This window comes from Gopherus evgoodei, chromosome 7 (assembly GCF_007399415.2).
Source record: "Gopherus evgoodei ecotype Sinaloan lineage chromosome 7, rGopEvg1_v1.p, whole genome shotgun sequence".
NCBI classification, from domain to species: domain Eukaryota; kingdom Metazoa; phylum Chordata; order Testudines; family Testudinidae; genus Gopherus; species Gopherus evgoodei.
In genome coordinates, this window is record NC_044328.1 from 99772354 (window position 1) to 99787931 (window position 15578).

A 15578-nucleotide genomic window follows, 5' to 3' on the forward strand; every position below is an offset into this window, starting at 1 on the left:
GGAGGGGCAGAAAGAAGATAAAAGGTGGTTGTTGAGCAAATGATGGTAAGAGACTTTCAGTGTCTGCAAATCCCTGATTACTACCATTTTAAAGCTCAAGTAGCAACATATTAGTTTTATTGGACACATCTGCAAGTCTAATGGACCACTGCTTGAGCATATTAATGGGAGGTGGCCATGCTGTCATTCCTCAGGGGGACAGCACTTACTAAACATTCTGGAGTCCACATGAGGGATGGAACACATGGCCTTACCTTAGGGAACATTGCTCTGTTAATCTCTCTGGGAAGCTAGGAGAAGGTCTAATGGGCTGGAGGAGGGGGCATGCAAGGGGAGGAATAGCCAATTGTAGTGTGTGTATGGTAGTCTTGCTGCCTTGTTACCAGGCGGTGCTGCTGAGTAGTTTAACACTCTGTGCTAGCTGTTCTCAAACAGGGTTGGGACCCCAAAGTGGGTCACAACATGGGGTTACCAGGGCTGGCTTAGATTTGCTGGGGGCTGGGGCTGAAGCACAAGTCCCACCACGCAAGGCTGAAGCGTGATGGTTTCAGCCTGTATGTTGGGACTCAGGCTACAGGCTCCCCGCTTGGGGAAGAAGCCCCTGAGCTTCAGCTTCACCCGTCACCCTGACTGGGTCAGTGGGGCTTGGGTGTGCTCACACTTTGGTCCCCCCTCCCTCCTCGGTTGATGAGTAATTTTTATGGTCAGAAGGGGGTTGCAGTGCAATGAAGATTGAGAATCCCTGCCCTTTGCTTTTTCACAGTGGTCCTGGGAATAGCTTGTGCCACCCAGAGTTTGTAGAATTAAATAGCTCTGTACATATTGCAGCGGAAACCTCCTTATAGTGACAATCCAGGCGCCAGGAAAAGGCAGCAGGGCTGTGAGGATTCTGTGCATGAGTAAGGCTGCAAGTTTGTCACGGGTTCCGTGACCTCTGACTTTTTCAGCGGCATGTGCGCCAGGCTTGAGGCAGCTCAGGCATCCCCTGCGCCAGGCGCACCGGCCGCTGCTGGGGCAGTCTCAGGCGACTGTGCCCACCCCCATCTCCCAGCAGCAGAGTGTGGATGTGGGAGGGGGCAGGGGATTGAGGCTTGGGATGGGGTGAGGCGGGCTCTGGGCAGTGCTTATTTGTGGGGGCTCTCCAGAAGTGGGGACATCCCCCCTCGCTCAGCTGCTAGGCAGAGGCGTGGCCAGGTAGCTCTGCACTCTGCCTCCACCTGCAGGCACTGCCAGTGGGAGCTGGCACTCAAGTAAGCACCACCCCCCTCCAGCACCAGCGGGGGTCCCAGGCTACGCACCGCTGCCTGTCTTACCAGCACCCAGGCTGCCCTGCCCCAGCACCTGTGAGCCCCTGGGCAGCTTCCCCTCCCCTGTTTTAGTCACCAGTATATTTAATAAAAGTCATGGACAAGTCACGGGCTGTGAATTTTTGTTTACTGCCCATGACCTGTCTGTGACTTTTACTAAAAATACCTGTGACTAAAACATAGCCTTATGTATGAGCCATGCCTCCCCCCAGCTCCGCAGGTTGAAATACCAACCCTCTCTCCTTCTGGGACAAGAGTTCCAGCATGAGGCATCTAGACAGAGCTCCTGGCTGGTCTTAATGGACACCAGATCCTCTGGGTCACCACATTATTGGGACTCATTGCAGTACTCCCTCCCCAGCTACCCAACATGGACTAGCTGTGTGCCAGCCACCGGAAGTGGCTTTTCTTGGCTGGAAAGGGCTATAGAACAGGGTATGTTAGGTCTCTGCAAGGTGTTTAGGTGTGTAAGGGTGTGTGGGCCCACCATCTGTCCTTGGTGCAAGGTGTCCAAAATAAAACAGCACAATAGAGGCTGTTCAGTGTTTGCCTCAGAAGTGCCCTTGGCTTGGAGTCCTCTGTCTATCTAGCCTCTACCCAGTTGGCAGAGCTTCCGTTAAGGCTTAAACAGCCTTTTGTTATCTCCAGTCTCTGCTAATTTAGTGGTGGCCTTGGAGGAGCAGGAGATGACTGTGGTAGGGGATGGAGGAGAAGAAGCTTTCCCCCACCCCCACTTGCAGTTCCCACCCTCCATATTCTCGACATGGAAGCAAATTGCCTCACTAAATGCATCAGCCTTTTTCTCACATGGGTCAAGTGAGTGGCAGGTACCCTTGGAAGGCATTGGGCTGGAGGCGTCTAGTGAGCTTTGTGCTTTTGTTCTCCTGCTACCCCTTGCTTCCTGACACCACCTGTAGCACGAAATGTCTGTCAGAGATGAATTACCTGCTTTACTTCAAGGGACCTAGGAAGCCGATTGCATGTGGAAATTTCAGGCTTGGCATTCAGAGGGTGTGTGAATCGAATACAGAGGAGAGCAGAGGTAGAGGGAAGGGGTAGTGCCTACATTTCCCAAACCACACATGAGGAAGGGCCTTGTCAGCTGGAATCCATTTCTCCCTGGACTCCTACATCAAGGGGTAGGAGGAGGAGGTCTTTACAGGCGACCCTTCCCACCTCCCTAACCCTGCTGCTACTAGCATGATGCGTCAATAGCAGATGACTGAAGGCCTATATGTATCACCAGCTGAAGTGCGGTGCAGACAGTTGTGATGCAAGGGAGCAGCTTCCTACGGCTGCCAGCAGTTATGTCAGCCTTGACCTGCCAGGAATGCATTGGGTGTGATGTCTGCCTCACTGTTGGGCACATGTACGCACCCCACCATGGGAGATAGTGCCTCAGTGACAGCAAGTGCTGCTGCTGTATGAAGCAGCCCTGGATCTAATAGAAGGGTGGGTTGGGAGTGGCTGCCCCATCTCCAAACCTCAAACTATAAAGCTTTAGCCTTTTATGGAGAAATAAGAACAGAAAGGTGAAGGGACCTGCCTAAAATCTCACAAGCAGTTGAGAAAAGAACCTAGGAGTCCTGGTGCTTCCAGTGCCTTACTAGAACTGCTTGGGTTAGAGCCCAAGAGCCCTGAATCCCAGCCTCCCTTCTTCTAGTCCACTAGACCCCACTCTTCTTCCAGAGCAGCGGTTAGAGCCCAGGAGCCCTGAATCCCAGCTGCGCTACTAGATTACATTCTCCAGTTATTTCTTCAATCGCCCTCCCATTCCCCAGAAGGCTCTTTTGTCTAGGCTTCTCTCCACACCAGGACAGTGAGGTTCTGCATACTGCATGCAGGCTTCCTATTAGCCTAAATGCTGTGTATGGATCTAGGACAGTACAGAGCCCTTATTCTCCTGCTATTCAGCAGCTCCCTGATGAAATCACCTGTTGGTGAAGCAGAAAGGCTACTGAAGGAACATAATATACTACAAGATGCAAGTAATTCTGACAGTGCCTCTGGCTCCATGGCTCCTGCCATCAGTGTCAATACCCTCTCGCGTGTTAGTGCTGTGTATTGATGCCGCATCTGCTATCTGTCATGTTCAAAGGTTAACCCCTTGGCAACTTGAATCCGCTCTTCTATCAAAGCCTCTCATGTGTAAATGCAAGGAACAGAGGGCGCTGCTGGAGAAGTTAAGTTAAGTTGGCAGCAGGTGTGAGAGGCAGGTTTCAAGAGGGCTTGTGAGTCACCTGTGTGCAGTGGTGAGACTGTGCCAGGGGATTCTGTGCTTCTGTGCATGTTGGAGGTGGAAAGGAACGTTTGTTTCCTGTTGTCTCTGAAATTGTCTTTTGACTTTTCTCAGTGTTTAATAGGAAAAAGAATGGACATTAAAACATTGTGTGCCTCTGTCCCTGTGCTGGGAATGTAGCTTCAATGATCCTTGGTGTCTTTCCCTCATAGCTAGTATCCAGGGAAAGGATAGTGATTTACTCCACACACTGTAGTGTTGGCACAATCTTAAGTCTGATCTGTGCATTCAGTGCTGTTTGTTGTAGTTCTGATTCCCTCACGTGTACAGCGCTTGGCATGTTGGGGTCCCATCCATGACTGGGGCTCCCACCATCCTGCTACTGTTAGTCAGAAGCCTGTGTTCTTGCTAAGAAGTTTTCAGAGGACACGCTTGTATTTGTATGTATCTGAGGTGTGAACAAGTGAAGATTCTAGGCTGTCTCCTCCATTTGGTCTCTTGAAACCTGATTACAGTTGTAACTACTGAAGTTGGGGTGACTCCTAATTGCACCGGTGTGAATGAGCAGAGGCTGGTCCTCTAGTTTTATCCTGTTGTCTGTTAAATCACTTAACCGTGAAGTGCTGAAAGGTTAAAGTTAAGATTGTGTGGGACAGGGTGAGAGTTTGTTCTCCCCAATTCTTTAAGGGCTTTAATGAGGAGAATATTGTTTAACTGACAGTGTTAGAGGCTGTTGATGGTGATGGTTTGTATTGTAGCAACCCCAGTCATGGATCAGAATCCCTTTGTGGTAGGCACTGTACAAAGAAAACAAAGACTGTTCCTTGCCCTGGGCTAAGGCTTGTGATAATAGACTCCAGGAGTCCTGGCTCCCAGCTCTCCTGCTCTAACCCACTAGGCCCAGCTCCCAAAGCTGGGGAAAGAACCTGGGAGTCCTGGCTTCCAGCTCCTTGCTTTAACCAGTAGGTCCTCCTTCCCCTTCTGGAGCTGGAGAAAGAACCCTGGAGTTCGGGCTCCCAGCCCCTTGCTCTAGCTGTTCTCCCACAGCCCTTGCATACTGCATGCTTCACCAGAAAATAAACCCATAAAGCCTAAAGAATTACTGGTTTTCATACTGAATTTTGAGTCCCCTTCCTCGTAACATCAGGTTGTTGATGAGAGGGGGCTGCCCCAAGGGTCTTGGGGCTGTTGGTTGTGAGCTGACAGCCTTAATTGAGTAGCGCTGTAGCATAGCTCTTGACTTCCTTGTAGCCAGTGGGGAAGCTCTCCTCCCCCTCATCCCCCCTCCCCCCTCCCAGATTCTGTGACAGCCCTGGTGCATTGTGTTGACTTAGCCATCTTGCCTCTGTGTTCCCCAGCCTGTGGTTTGGCTGCTTTACAAGGATTTCTCAAAAAGGGCGTGTGCACACACGGATGTGACAGTCTAGGAGCCACCCACTAGGGGAGTTGGGGTAGCACATCACTGCATTCTACCCTAATCTCCCCCTGCCCCCACACTGCTCTCATTTAGCAGCATTTGATTCCCTTTTGAACTCTGTAGTAAAAGCTGCCCCTGATCTGTTCATCTTGCTTAGGGGCTTGCAGGCCACCTGGTGCAGGTAGAGCATTAACTTCATACTCTTTTCTCAGGCTGAGCATTTCCTTCTCACACTCACTGACTGAAGAGCCCTGCCCATTGCAACCGAGGGTGGGGCAGGCAACTTCCTGTGGGGGAAGAATCCTGAGTTGCTGTAACTCTGTCCTTCCCCCAGCCTAAGGCCCATTCTCCTCCCACCTTGCCCAGTGGGAAGAAGTGCTAGTGGGTTATGGTGGAAGTTTGCCTTCCTCCCTTGTTGGATCTTGGGACTCAAAGCCAGACTACACCCTGAAGCTCTCGGTAATCCCAATGCTTCTGCTACCTGTGGTGCTTTTTTGGGAAGTTGCAGAATTAGCTTGAAACTGATGAATTACAAAACAGGCCGGGCTCTGGGTTAGCAATCAGGAAGATTGCGAAAGGTGTGGCTTGCTCAGGTATCGAAGGCGGAGTCCCATTGCCGGTTGGTGGGGGAAGTGGCTTGCCTGGGCTGTTCCTGTACTTTGCTCCTTCTGAAGAGTTTCACTTTGGCTGCTGCCGTTTGTTACTACTCTTCTTCACCGCTTCAGAAGAGGGGTTGCGGAGGCTAACAAGGAGAGATGAGACAGCTTTGTTCCCTGGCGTGCCTCTTCCCACAAACGCATTCAGAATAAGTTGGAGTTATTGTCCCTCTCTTACCGGCTGGCTGAAGTGATATAAATGAGGTGGGAGAGACGTTTCCATTTGGGGTCCGGAATGGAGAGCCAATGAGAGCGTCTGCCCTTCCAGACTACAGACGCTACGGAGAAGGCGCTTGCGCCACGGTTGCTGAGATTGTGTGAAGGGAGGGGGAGAAGACGGCTTTTGATGAGCAGAGGGAGCACATACACAAGGCCCATGGCTGGAGTAAGTGTTCAGGGTGTGATCCTGAGACAAACGGGAGAGATGATCAAAGAGCTGGGTCTTGGGTTTGGGGAGGCAGGGGGGTTGGGTTTGTTGCGCACCTTAGAGTTCAGCAGTTGGATTCAGAGACAAAGCCTGCTGAAGGATCAGAGGTGTCCTCTATCTCTGCCCCGTGCAGTAGGTCAGTACATTGCCTTCCTCTGAAACAGACTGTACATGCGATAACCACCCCCGCGTGTTGCCCCAGTCAGGTCTGAGCTTGTTCAGCGGCCATACAGCTGTCTGCCTCCCTCCCTGGCCAAGTCAGCACTTAATTAGGTGTGCCCGCCTCCCAGGAGTGTTAGGAGCTGCACTTCCTCTGCAGCCCCAGGTCACAGGTAGTGGCTGTGCCAGGCACCAGGATTCCAGCCTCTGCCTTTTGGGAAATGACCCCAGGTAGGGAATTTGTGGGAGGGTATTCCCCAGGCCACTGTGCATCAAGGAACAATGACTTAACAAATAAGCTCTTCTTTAATATCTGAGCAAGCACTTGGAGATAGCCCCAATCCCCCAGCACCACCAGCATCTGAGCTCGTGGATCAGGGTGCCCTGGTGGCCTTTCCCACGCTCTACTCCTCCAGCCAGAATAACAGCATGGCTTTCCCCATTCAGTGTCCAGCGTTCCACGCTGCCACACCCTGAGTAAGATACTTGCCCAGGGCATGCTGCTCTGGTAATAAAAGCTGTACAGAAACCCTGGAAACTCAGGATTATCATTTGCATAGAGTTACCCAGCATGCATTTGCAGTCAGCAGCTACTTCCTGTCAGCTCTAGTGTCAGACCCCGAGGGTGCATAGAGCCATTGAAGACCTTGATTTTAAAATGTACACCTTTCACGGAGACTGGTGGCAAACTCTTCTTGCTGTGAAATGGAGAGCAAGCACCTCTGACTGTATAGCTCCGATAAACTGGGGTAGGGCAGGGAAATGAAAGCTACATGGAGATAAGGGATGTTTGCTTTCTGTGCTCCCAGGCAGCCACAGCCTAAGAATCTCCTTCAGAAACTGTGGTAGATTGTCAGGGAAAAGCACTATAGAACGGCAAAAGGCTCCCTTAAGCAGCCTCTGCCTCAGTGAGGGAGGTGTGGTGGTGGAAATTCTGCCATAGGAAGATGAAGTGTCCTTGTGCAAATCGAACTGCAGGCTGTTGAGGAAGGCTGGGAATGGGCCTTCCTGCTCCTGGGTCCCAGCCTCCCTAGCGCTAACCACTGGACCCAACTCTTCTCCCAGAGTTGAAACAGAACCCAGGAATCTGGCTGCATCCTCCCCCCCCACACACACACACTGCCCCCCAGTTAGATGCACACCTTTCTATATCTGAGGTTACTGTTCAGGGCAGTGCTTCTCAAGCTATCTGATGTGGGGGAACGGCAATTTATTTTTTCAATGTGCCAGGGACTGGTGCCATATTATCCTATTCAACACTTTTATGAGGAAACTTGCCGCAGACCGGCAGCTGATGGCTCGTGGACCCCACCACTTTGAGAAGCACTGGTTTAGGGGAAACTCTTCCTTGCTCTTTGTAGCTCACTGCTTCTCTCCATTACATGCTGGGGGCAGAGGCTTGCATGTCCTCTTGGTTTGTGGATGTGGTGTCATGTCAGGTAACTTGCTTTAGAGCAGGAGGGGGCAAACGTTTTGGCCCGAGGGCCACAGTGGGGAATAGAAATTGTATGGTGGGCGATGAATGCTCATAAAATTGGGGTTGGGGTGCTGGAGAGGGTGAGGGCTCTGGGGTGGCATTGAGGATAAGGCATTTAGGGTGTAGGAGGGTTCTCTGTGCTGTGACCGAGGGGTTCAGATGGTGGGAAGGGAGTCAGGGCTGGTGCAAGAGTGCGGGAAGGGGTGCAGGTTCCAGCTGGGGGTGCGGGCTCTGGAGTGGGGATGGAGATGAGAGGTTGGGGGTGCAGGAGGGTGCTCCAAGCTGGGATCAAGGGGTTTGGAGAGCAGGAGGGGATCAGGGTTGGGGCATGGGGAGAGGCTCAGGGGTGCAGGCTCCAAGCGGCACTTATCTCAAGCAGCTCCCAGAAGCAGTGGCATGTCCCTTCCTTCTCTGGCTTCTACACGGAGGTTCAGCCAGGCGGTTCTGCACGCTGCCCCATATGCAGGCACCACCCCTGCAGCTCCCATTGGAGTGCTGGAAGGGGCTACTGGAGCGCATAGGAGATGGAGTGGGGCCACGCTGCAGCGGTGCAGCCCCCAACCCTGCACCCCAGCAGAAGAAGGACTCGAGCTGTGTGGTGCAGCTTGTGGGCCAGTTTAAAACATCTTGCAGGCTGGATCCAGCCCTTGGGACGTAGTTTGCCTACTCCTGCTTTAGAGACTTTCATCTCGTATGGGTGGCATAATAATCTCAACCCTGATGATGAGCCACTTTGCAGTGTGTCTGCCACTGGTTCAGCGACCAGGCTCCCCTCCTTCCAAATACCCTTTTGTGCTCTCCCTGCCCTGCGCTTGCTGGCATGCCATGTGCCTCCCTAAGAAGGGAGCTGTTGCTGTGGAAACTAGGTCCCTGAACCACTTCCAAAGGGGCCTGCCTGGCGGGCTTCTAGGAGATGGAAGTTGGTTGGCTGGTTACTGGCTGCCACTCTATATGACTGACATCTTTGATCCTGTATAATTGAGTTAGTTCAGCTCCCACTGCAAACTGATTGCTGCAGCAATGCAGATTAGGTTGGATAATTGTGTGTACTGCAGTAGCACCAGGAGCTCCAGTCATGTATCATTGTGCTAGGCACTGTACAAAGATGGAACAAAGAGACGGTCCTTGACCCAAAGAGCTTCCAATCTGAGCAGAAGAGGAAAGACGACAAGGGGATACAGAGAGGCTGATGGAGGAGTACAAGGAAACAGTGAGACAATATTTTTTAGCCAGCTAGTGTTTGGTAACTACTAAGGGTCACAACATACAGTGAATGGAGCTATGGAACCTATGAATCCCCTCTGCCTTCCAAAGGCACTTTGTCCATGCTTCCCCCAAATACTAAGCTTTAACCTGACTTTTTGTGGATAATTCTTTATGGGTACACAGACTATTGAGTTTATCGCCCTTTGTGGCTGTCATATCTCACTTCTATTTCTGAGAGGTGTCCAATGAAGGAAGTAGGATTAGCTATTCCGTAGGAACTGGTCTCCCATCAAATGAGGATCTAGCCCAGTGCTGGAGAGATTGTATTGCTAGTGGTGCCACCTTTCAAATAAGGCCTAAAACTGAGGTGCTGACCACAAGCATCTGCAATCTGTATTGCAAGGAGTTTGGGTGGTAATCCCAGTATCCTGGCCAAGCCCCAGTTTGGGTTGTTTTAATCGGACTCTCTAGCTGATGTCTAATTGTAACTCAATATCTTTTTGTCCAAAACTGCTTAGTGATAAACAGCTACCATTCACCATCCCAGAGGTGGCTGCATTTCAGTGGTGTGGTTTGTTTGTTTGTTTTTGTGGGGGACTCCTTGGAGTGAAAAGGTATTGTTGAAATCTAAGATATTATTGCTAGCAGCTGTCTACTGGGCCACCTGCTAGAAGAGCAAATACCAGAATACCAAGGCACAGGAATTGGGAATTGCCAGACTGGATCAGACCCAAGATCTATCTAGTCCATTATCCTGTCTAACAGTGGCCAACACCAGCTGCTTCAGAGGAAGGTGTAAGAAATCAACAATGGGGAGATGTGGGATAATCTTTCCCCGCATATTTATGGCTCAGCCTGGCCTCTAATAGATCAACCAAGATCAGCTCAAGCCCTGAAGCATGAGGTTTAATATCATCCCACAAATTTTTATCATTAGTTATGATGACTTCTGTTTCCTCTCTTCTGTGATTATTTCCATAGCTTAACATGCTCTGCAAATATTAGCACGTACATCCTGCAGGATCTGGGCTGCTCCTTGGCAGGTGGCATTCAGGGGATCTGTCACTAATCAGTGCTGTGACTGAGTGTGAGGATTTCCTGATGAGCATCCTCTAGCTAGGTGACCCCAGTGAACCTCTCACAGGAGGCTGCTACAGGCAGCCTGATTATCTAATAGAATCTACATCCATCCCTATGAAGAGGGAAGGGGATCTCAAAGAGATGGGCAGCTCCTCTGCGGTCTTTGAAAATAATCATCCCTAGCTCTTCTATGTGCTTTTCATCAGTAGATCTCAAAGCACTTTACAAAGGATATCAGGGTCATTACTGACAGATGGGGAAACCGAGGGGTAGGAAGGGGGGCAGTGACTTGCCCCAGAATCACCCAGCAGGCCAGCAGCTAAGCCAGGAATAGACCTCCCGAGTCCCAGTCCAGTGCTCTATCCATTAAGTCACACTGCCTCCCACAACTTCTTCCTCATGGAGCTACAGAAGCAGCAAAGCTGTTGATAGATCAAGCCCTCCTCAGCAGCTGCAACAGGTTACTGTTTGGTGACTGTTTGCCCCATGGAAAATGAGCCAGGCCCTTGATCCTTATGGGAGGAGATTCCATGTCCCAGAAGGCCCAGGAGAATGGCCTTGCTGCTGACCCCTCTGTAGAGAGGGTAGAAGAGTCCCTTTTAGAATCAGGGCGGAGGGGCCAGGACTTCCTCCTACCTACAAAGAAACCAAATAGACCAGCACTCATTTCACTGTGAAGCATAAGCCTGCTGAAATGGGAGCTTTTCCACAGCCAGTAGTTTAATTAGATGTGTCTGGAGTTGCAACAGGAGCCTGGTGTGTTTCTTAGAGTGCAGCACAGGGTCAGCTGGAAGGTAAAATGGAGACTCGGGGAAGGAGCGCTGCTGTGAGCCTGTTTGAAGAAGTAAATGGTGCTGGCCTCCTGCAGAGAGACTTGGGGGCCAGGGAGAGTCATAGCCAGAATGTTAAGCTGTTCTTGGCAAACAGCTTCCCAGCAAGCTCCCAGAAGAGCAGCTTAGATTTAGACTGTTTGCAGAGGGGGGCTGATCCGGGGATCAGTAACAGCACTCGAGCAACTCCAAACCCAGCGTGGCTCCTTACCCAGGCATGTTACTCCAGGTATGAAACACCTCAGCTCTGGTGTCCTGTCAGATAGGAGGTGACTTGTGAGGCACAGACATCCTAGCAAAGAGAACGTGAATTCAGCTACTGCCCAGAATTGGGAGCACATAGACTGGATTTGGAGGCAGGAGTGAGGTGGTTCTCTCCTTGTTACAATCTTTCGCAGCGCAGGAAATGATCCCATACGCCAGAGGGGAAGGGTTAGACAGTGAACAGGGGAATCTTGCCATGATTGGGGTGCAGTTCTCAAGGCTGCAGCAGGCAGGAGAATCTTGCTTGTCACAGGCCCCCGTTTAAACACAGAGCTGTTTTGCTTTTGAACATGTAATGCCGACAGATCAAACCTCCTGCTAAGAGCTAGGGGCCTACTAGGTGGTTTATTTTTGCTGTGCCTTGTATTAAACTGGTCTCTCCTTCCCATTAGCTTCCCACGCTAAAGGCTGTGATGAACGCATGGAGGCTTAGAGAATGCCCTTGCAGAGCAGAGGGTAGGCAAGCAAGGAGCACTATACCTGTTTTTCCTAAAATGCCAGCTTCATGGAATAGCTCGAACAGGCTGCCTCTGTGGAGTCTTCTGCTAGGCATGGGTTCATGGCACGCTTTGCTGTTAGTTTGTCACGCGGGGCTCCGATGCTAAGGACTCCTGCGCCTGGCATGACCTTGGGAAGCTGGAATTTGCACGGAGTGGAGGAAGACTGATCCTTCTGTTTGTTGGATTTGGAGATGGAAAAGATGTAGTTCTTGCTTCTGTCACGATTCCCATTTATCCTGGAGAATAGGAATATCCTGGGTTACAGTAGCAAATGCTGAAAAGGGAAAGGTTTTGGAACAGAGATGAACCTTCTCATGCTTCAGGGCATAAGCTAACCTCTAACCATTGGGGACTTTTCCAGGGGCCAGGTCTTCCCCTAACACCTACTACTAGCTTCTTGCACCATTGTCTGAAGCATCCAACAGAGCCTGGTACCAGGCCTGGGTCTGATCCCGGCTGACATCTCCTTGGCTTCGTTTCCGTTTGGTGCCTGAGTATCTGAACTCACTGGCTTTGGGGAACTGTCTGTATCTGAGTGCTCATAGACTGGAGTTGGAACATGTCTTAAATATATCCAAAGGCCACTCCCCTATGCTTCACACCCAGGCCTGCTCAGCTCAAGCAAGAGGATATGGGCTCCATGCAGGAACTGTCAGGTGAACATCTGTGCCCTAAGCTATGCAGGAGGTCAGACTGGATCATCACAGTGGTGCATTAAGGCCTGAAAATCTCTGAATCTGTAGGAAGAGAAGAGACTCTTCCTTGATTTTTTGAGATTGGCAGACAGTCTTTTCCCCATGCTTGGCGTAGCGGCATTGTACAGACAGCCATGATGGTTTCTGTCCCGAAGAGCATGTGTCCTGAAGACAAGCCAAAGAGTTGAGGGAAAGGGATGCAGTATATAAGCAAAGTGATCCATGGTAGCAGATGTCATGTCAAGATGAGGGGTGTTTGTCTGTGTGTGCTAGAGGAGAACTAATAAGGACAATGAAAGGTGGCTGAGGCTAGCAGGGAAGAGCCAGTAGGGACGCTTTCATTATATCTTAAATTCTGGACGCTCCGCATCATTCCTCAGGCCACTTTAACTCTGTGCCAATCTCTGAGGTGTAATGCAGCAGCTGTTGTAACAGTTCCCAGCAGTGCTGTACAACAGCTTCACTATGGGGAAGAAGGGACCCGTTCCCAGCAAACTGCAGGGGAGTTTGAGAGACTCAACACCCCTATCCTCATAGAAAGTGGCATGCAATCTTCCACGATTGGCAGCCTGATCTGCTCACAGTCTTAGGCCTTTTTGGGAAGACAGTGTCTCAGGCAGGGCTTTGTCCCTGAACGCTGTGCTGATGCCTTGTGCCGAGTCCTGAGACGGGGAAAGTCACCCACAGCCGCCCGCAGCTTTCCATCCAAATAACTGGCCTGACCTGGCCAAGCTTTAGACCCTGCAGCCTGTGCCGGTGATGGTTGTGCACCCGCTGTCCATGCCTAGTAAAAGCACAACCACGCCTGGCGCAGAGGGGTTAAGGTTCTCTCTGGCTTTCCCTCTGCTTGGCATTCCCCCTCCCTCCTTCCCTGTCAGGGCATGAATTATAGATGAGCAATGCAGCAGCTCCTTGGTGCCGTTAGCATAGTGGCTCACCTGCTGAGGCGGAGCCTGGAGAGCCAAGGCCCACAATGTCCTTGAAGAGCCAGACCCGAGCAGTGCGGGAAGCCAGAGGGAAGGGTGTGTGTGCTGTCTAAACAAATGTTCTCAGCCTATGTTTTCACCCTGTGGAGCCAGCATCCCTGGGTCGAATGGGGGTACGGAGCAGTACCTGGCTTCCAAACCCCTTGGGGCAAAGGGGATCCTCATTTCCATCTGTATCTTACCTCCCCTGATTTGGGTGCCCCTGTAGACAAACAGCTGCATTTCTGCTCTCTCCAAGACCTTTGAGCATTTGGGGGCTTGTGTCCTAATCTGACCCTGCTGCCCTGAACTTGGAGTTGCTGGCTAGTTGTGTTCGGGGAGTGGCGGCTGAGGAAAACGTCCCCAGTAGTTGCAGAGCTGAAACAAGCCTGATTACCCTTGGGTACCATTTGGAGGAGGCCTAATGTGATTATTTGTTTAAGTCCAGAAGCAACTCTGCACTCAAAGCAAACTTCACTTCAGTAGATTCTTCTGGACTTGAGAAGAATCTCACTCCCTTCCTCCCCAGCCTAGGTTAGGAACAATAGTCTAGTGGGCAGGGGGCTGGGCTGAAGCTCAGGGCAGCTGGGTTCCATTCTTGGTTCAGCCACAGACTCCCCATATTTCTTTGTATTACCATAGTGGCCAAGGAGCTCCTGTCGCAGACCTGGACTCCCATTGTACTAGGTGCTGTACAAACGCAACAAAAAGATGTTCCCTGCACCAAAGAGTTACGGTGCCTTGTTGCCTCAGTTTCCCCCCGCAGGTAAAATGGGGGTAGCCCTTCCCTATCCCACCAGAGGAGAGAATCCATAAATGATAGTGAGGCACTCACATACTACAGAGACACAGGCCTCAATGATGAAATTAAAGTATTTTCCCCTTCTTATACTGAGTCTGAAAGCTGTGTGGGGCAGGGACTGTGTCTTTATTCTTTCTCTTTACACACGTAGCATAGCGGGATCCTGTCCATGACTGGGGCTCCTAGGCATGCCTGCAATAACAATTGAGTGTGTAGAAGTTACTCCTGCTGGCTGTGGTCCTCTCCCTCCCTCCCCCCAGTCAGGCGGCTCTGTGGGTGGGCCCTTGGGCCCGCTTGTTAGCCCTGAGGACTTCAGATCGTATTGCCAAACCCTTTGGGCTTGCAGTGTTTCTTCCAAGCTTCTCAACAAGCTGTGCTCTTCTGTCTCCCTCTTCCCCCCTCTCCCCCCCCCGAGCAGGATCCGTTCCCTGCCACGGGGGTGTCTGGAGCAGCCTCCATCTGCACCTCAGGTGAGGGAAGGTTGGAGGGAACTCTGCAGCTGATGGGCCCTGTGTCTGTCTGCAAACCTTTGCCTAGCTAATTAAACAGCAGCTGCTTCCTGGGTTAGATGAGTTCTGTGTTTCTTGCAGGAGCCTGATCTTGGGGCTGACTGGGGATTGCCGCTAGCAGTAGTGCTTGTTCGCGATCTGCTCCGTGGGGTTCAACCAGCTGGAGGAACACCCTTAGCTCTGCTGATTGAGGGGATTCCGGGAGGGTTTTGCACTGGGCTCATGGCTAGCAATCCTACAGGCAGCACAGTTAAAGCATATCGTAACAGCATGGGCTCCAGCATATTGCCCACATACCCCCTTCCTTCCCTGCCAGGCTTCTCTGTGCTGCTCCAGTCAAAGGCTTCTCCTACCATTGCCCTTTCTCCAGCAGATGCCAGTCTGACAATTCGGGCACAGCAGTGCCTTCGTCCCCTTCCCAAAATCCCAGTGGCCGCTAGAAGAGTGAATTCTTGATGTTTGTATTTCAGTAGGACCTATAGAGAACACCTTTGCCTGTCCCAACTAGGATGCAAGATCAAGCCATGTCAATGGGAATATGCAGTTGCCAGCAGGTTCCCCTGAGACAGGAGCTTATAACAATGTAGATCTGTCTAAGACACTTACCTGGACCTCATCACCATAGGATCCAAGTGCCTCCCAATACCTTTGCTGGGCAGGCCAGTGCTCTTCTCCCATTTTACAGATGGGGAACTGGGGCCATAGGTAGTGTTCAAAAGTGCTTATGTCCCTTTTCAAAAATGGTCTCAAACACCTGCTCCTAAATCTCATGGACTTCCAGTGAGACTTAAGGCTTATCTGCACTGTGCCGGAGGGTGTGAATCACAGAGCGCACCCGAGTGTCTCACACTAACTGCCCTGTGTGGACACTGACGTGAATGAAAAGGTATCTAGTTCACGGTAACGTCGTCCTATCCGAAAGAGGACAACGTTAACACGAACAGGATACCTTTTAATTCGCACCACCTGCATCCACGCAGGGCAGTTACTGTGAGACGCTCTGGTGTGTTCTGCGATTCACACCCTGTAGCCCACACTGGCTCCA

At 51.2% G+C, this 15578-nt stretch overlaps 1 protein-coding gene across 10 annotated transcripts in view; it reads left to right on the forward strand.

The window, feature by feature from the left end:
• Positions 1–15578, forward strand: part of MARK2 (microtubule affinity regulating kinase 2) — a 115183-nt gene that overhangs the window by 54514 nt on the left and 45091 nt on the right. Inside the window, exon 1 of one of the 10 annotated variants that reach the window (XM_030570952.1) lies at positions 5228–6004. The exons of the other annotated variants lie outside the window; for them this stretch is intronic. Coding sequence (XP_030426812.1) covers positions 5966–6004 — 39 coding nt within the window. The 5' untranslated portion in view covers positions 5228–5965. Of the gene's footprint in view, positions 1–5227; positions 6005–15578 lie in introns of those variants that run through there. 10 annotated transcript variants of the gene reach the window in all.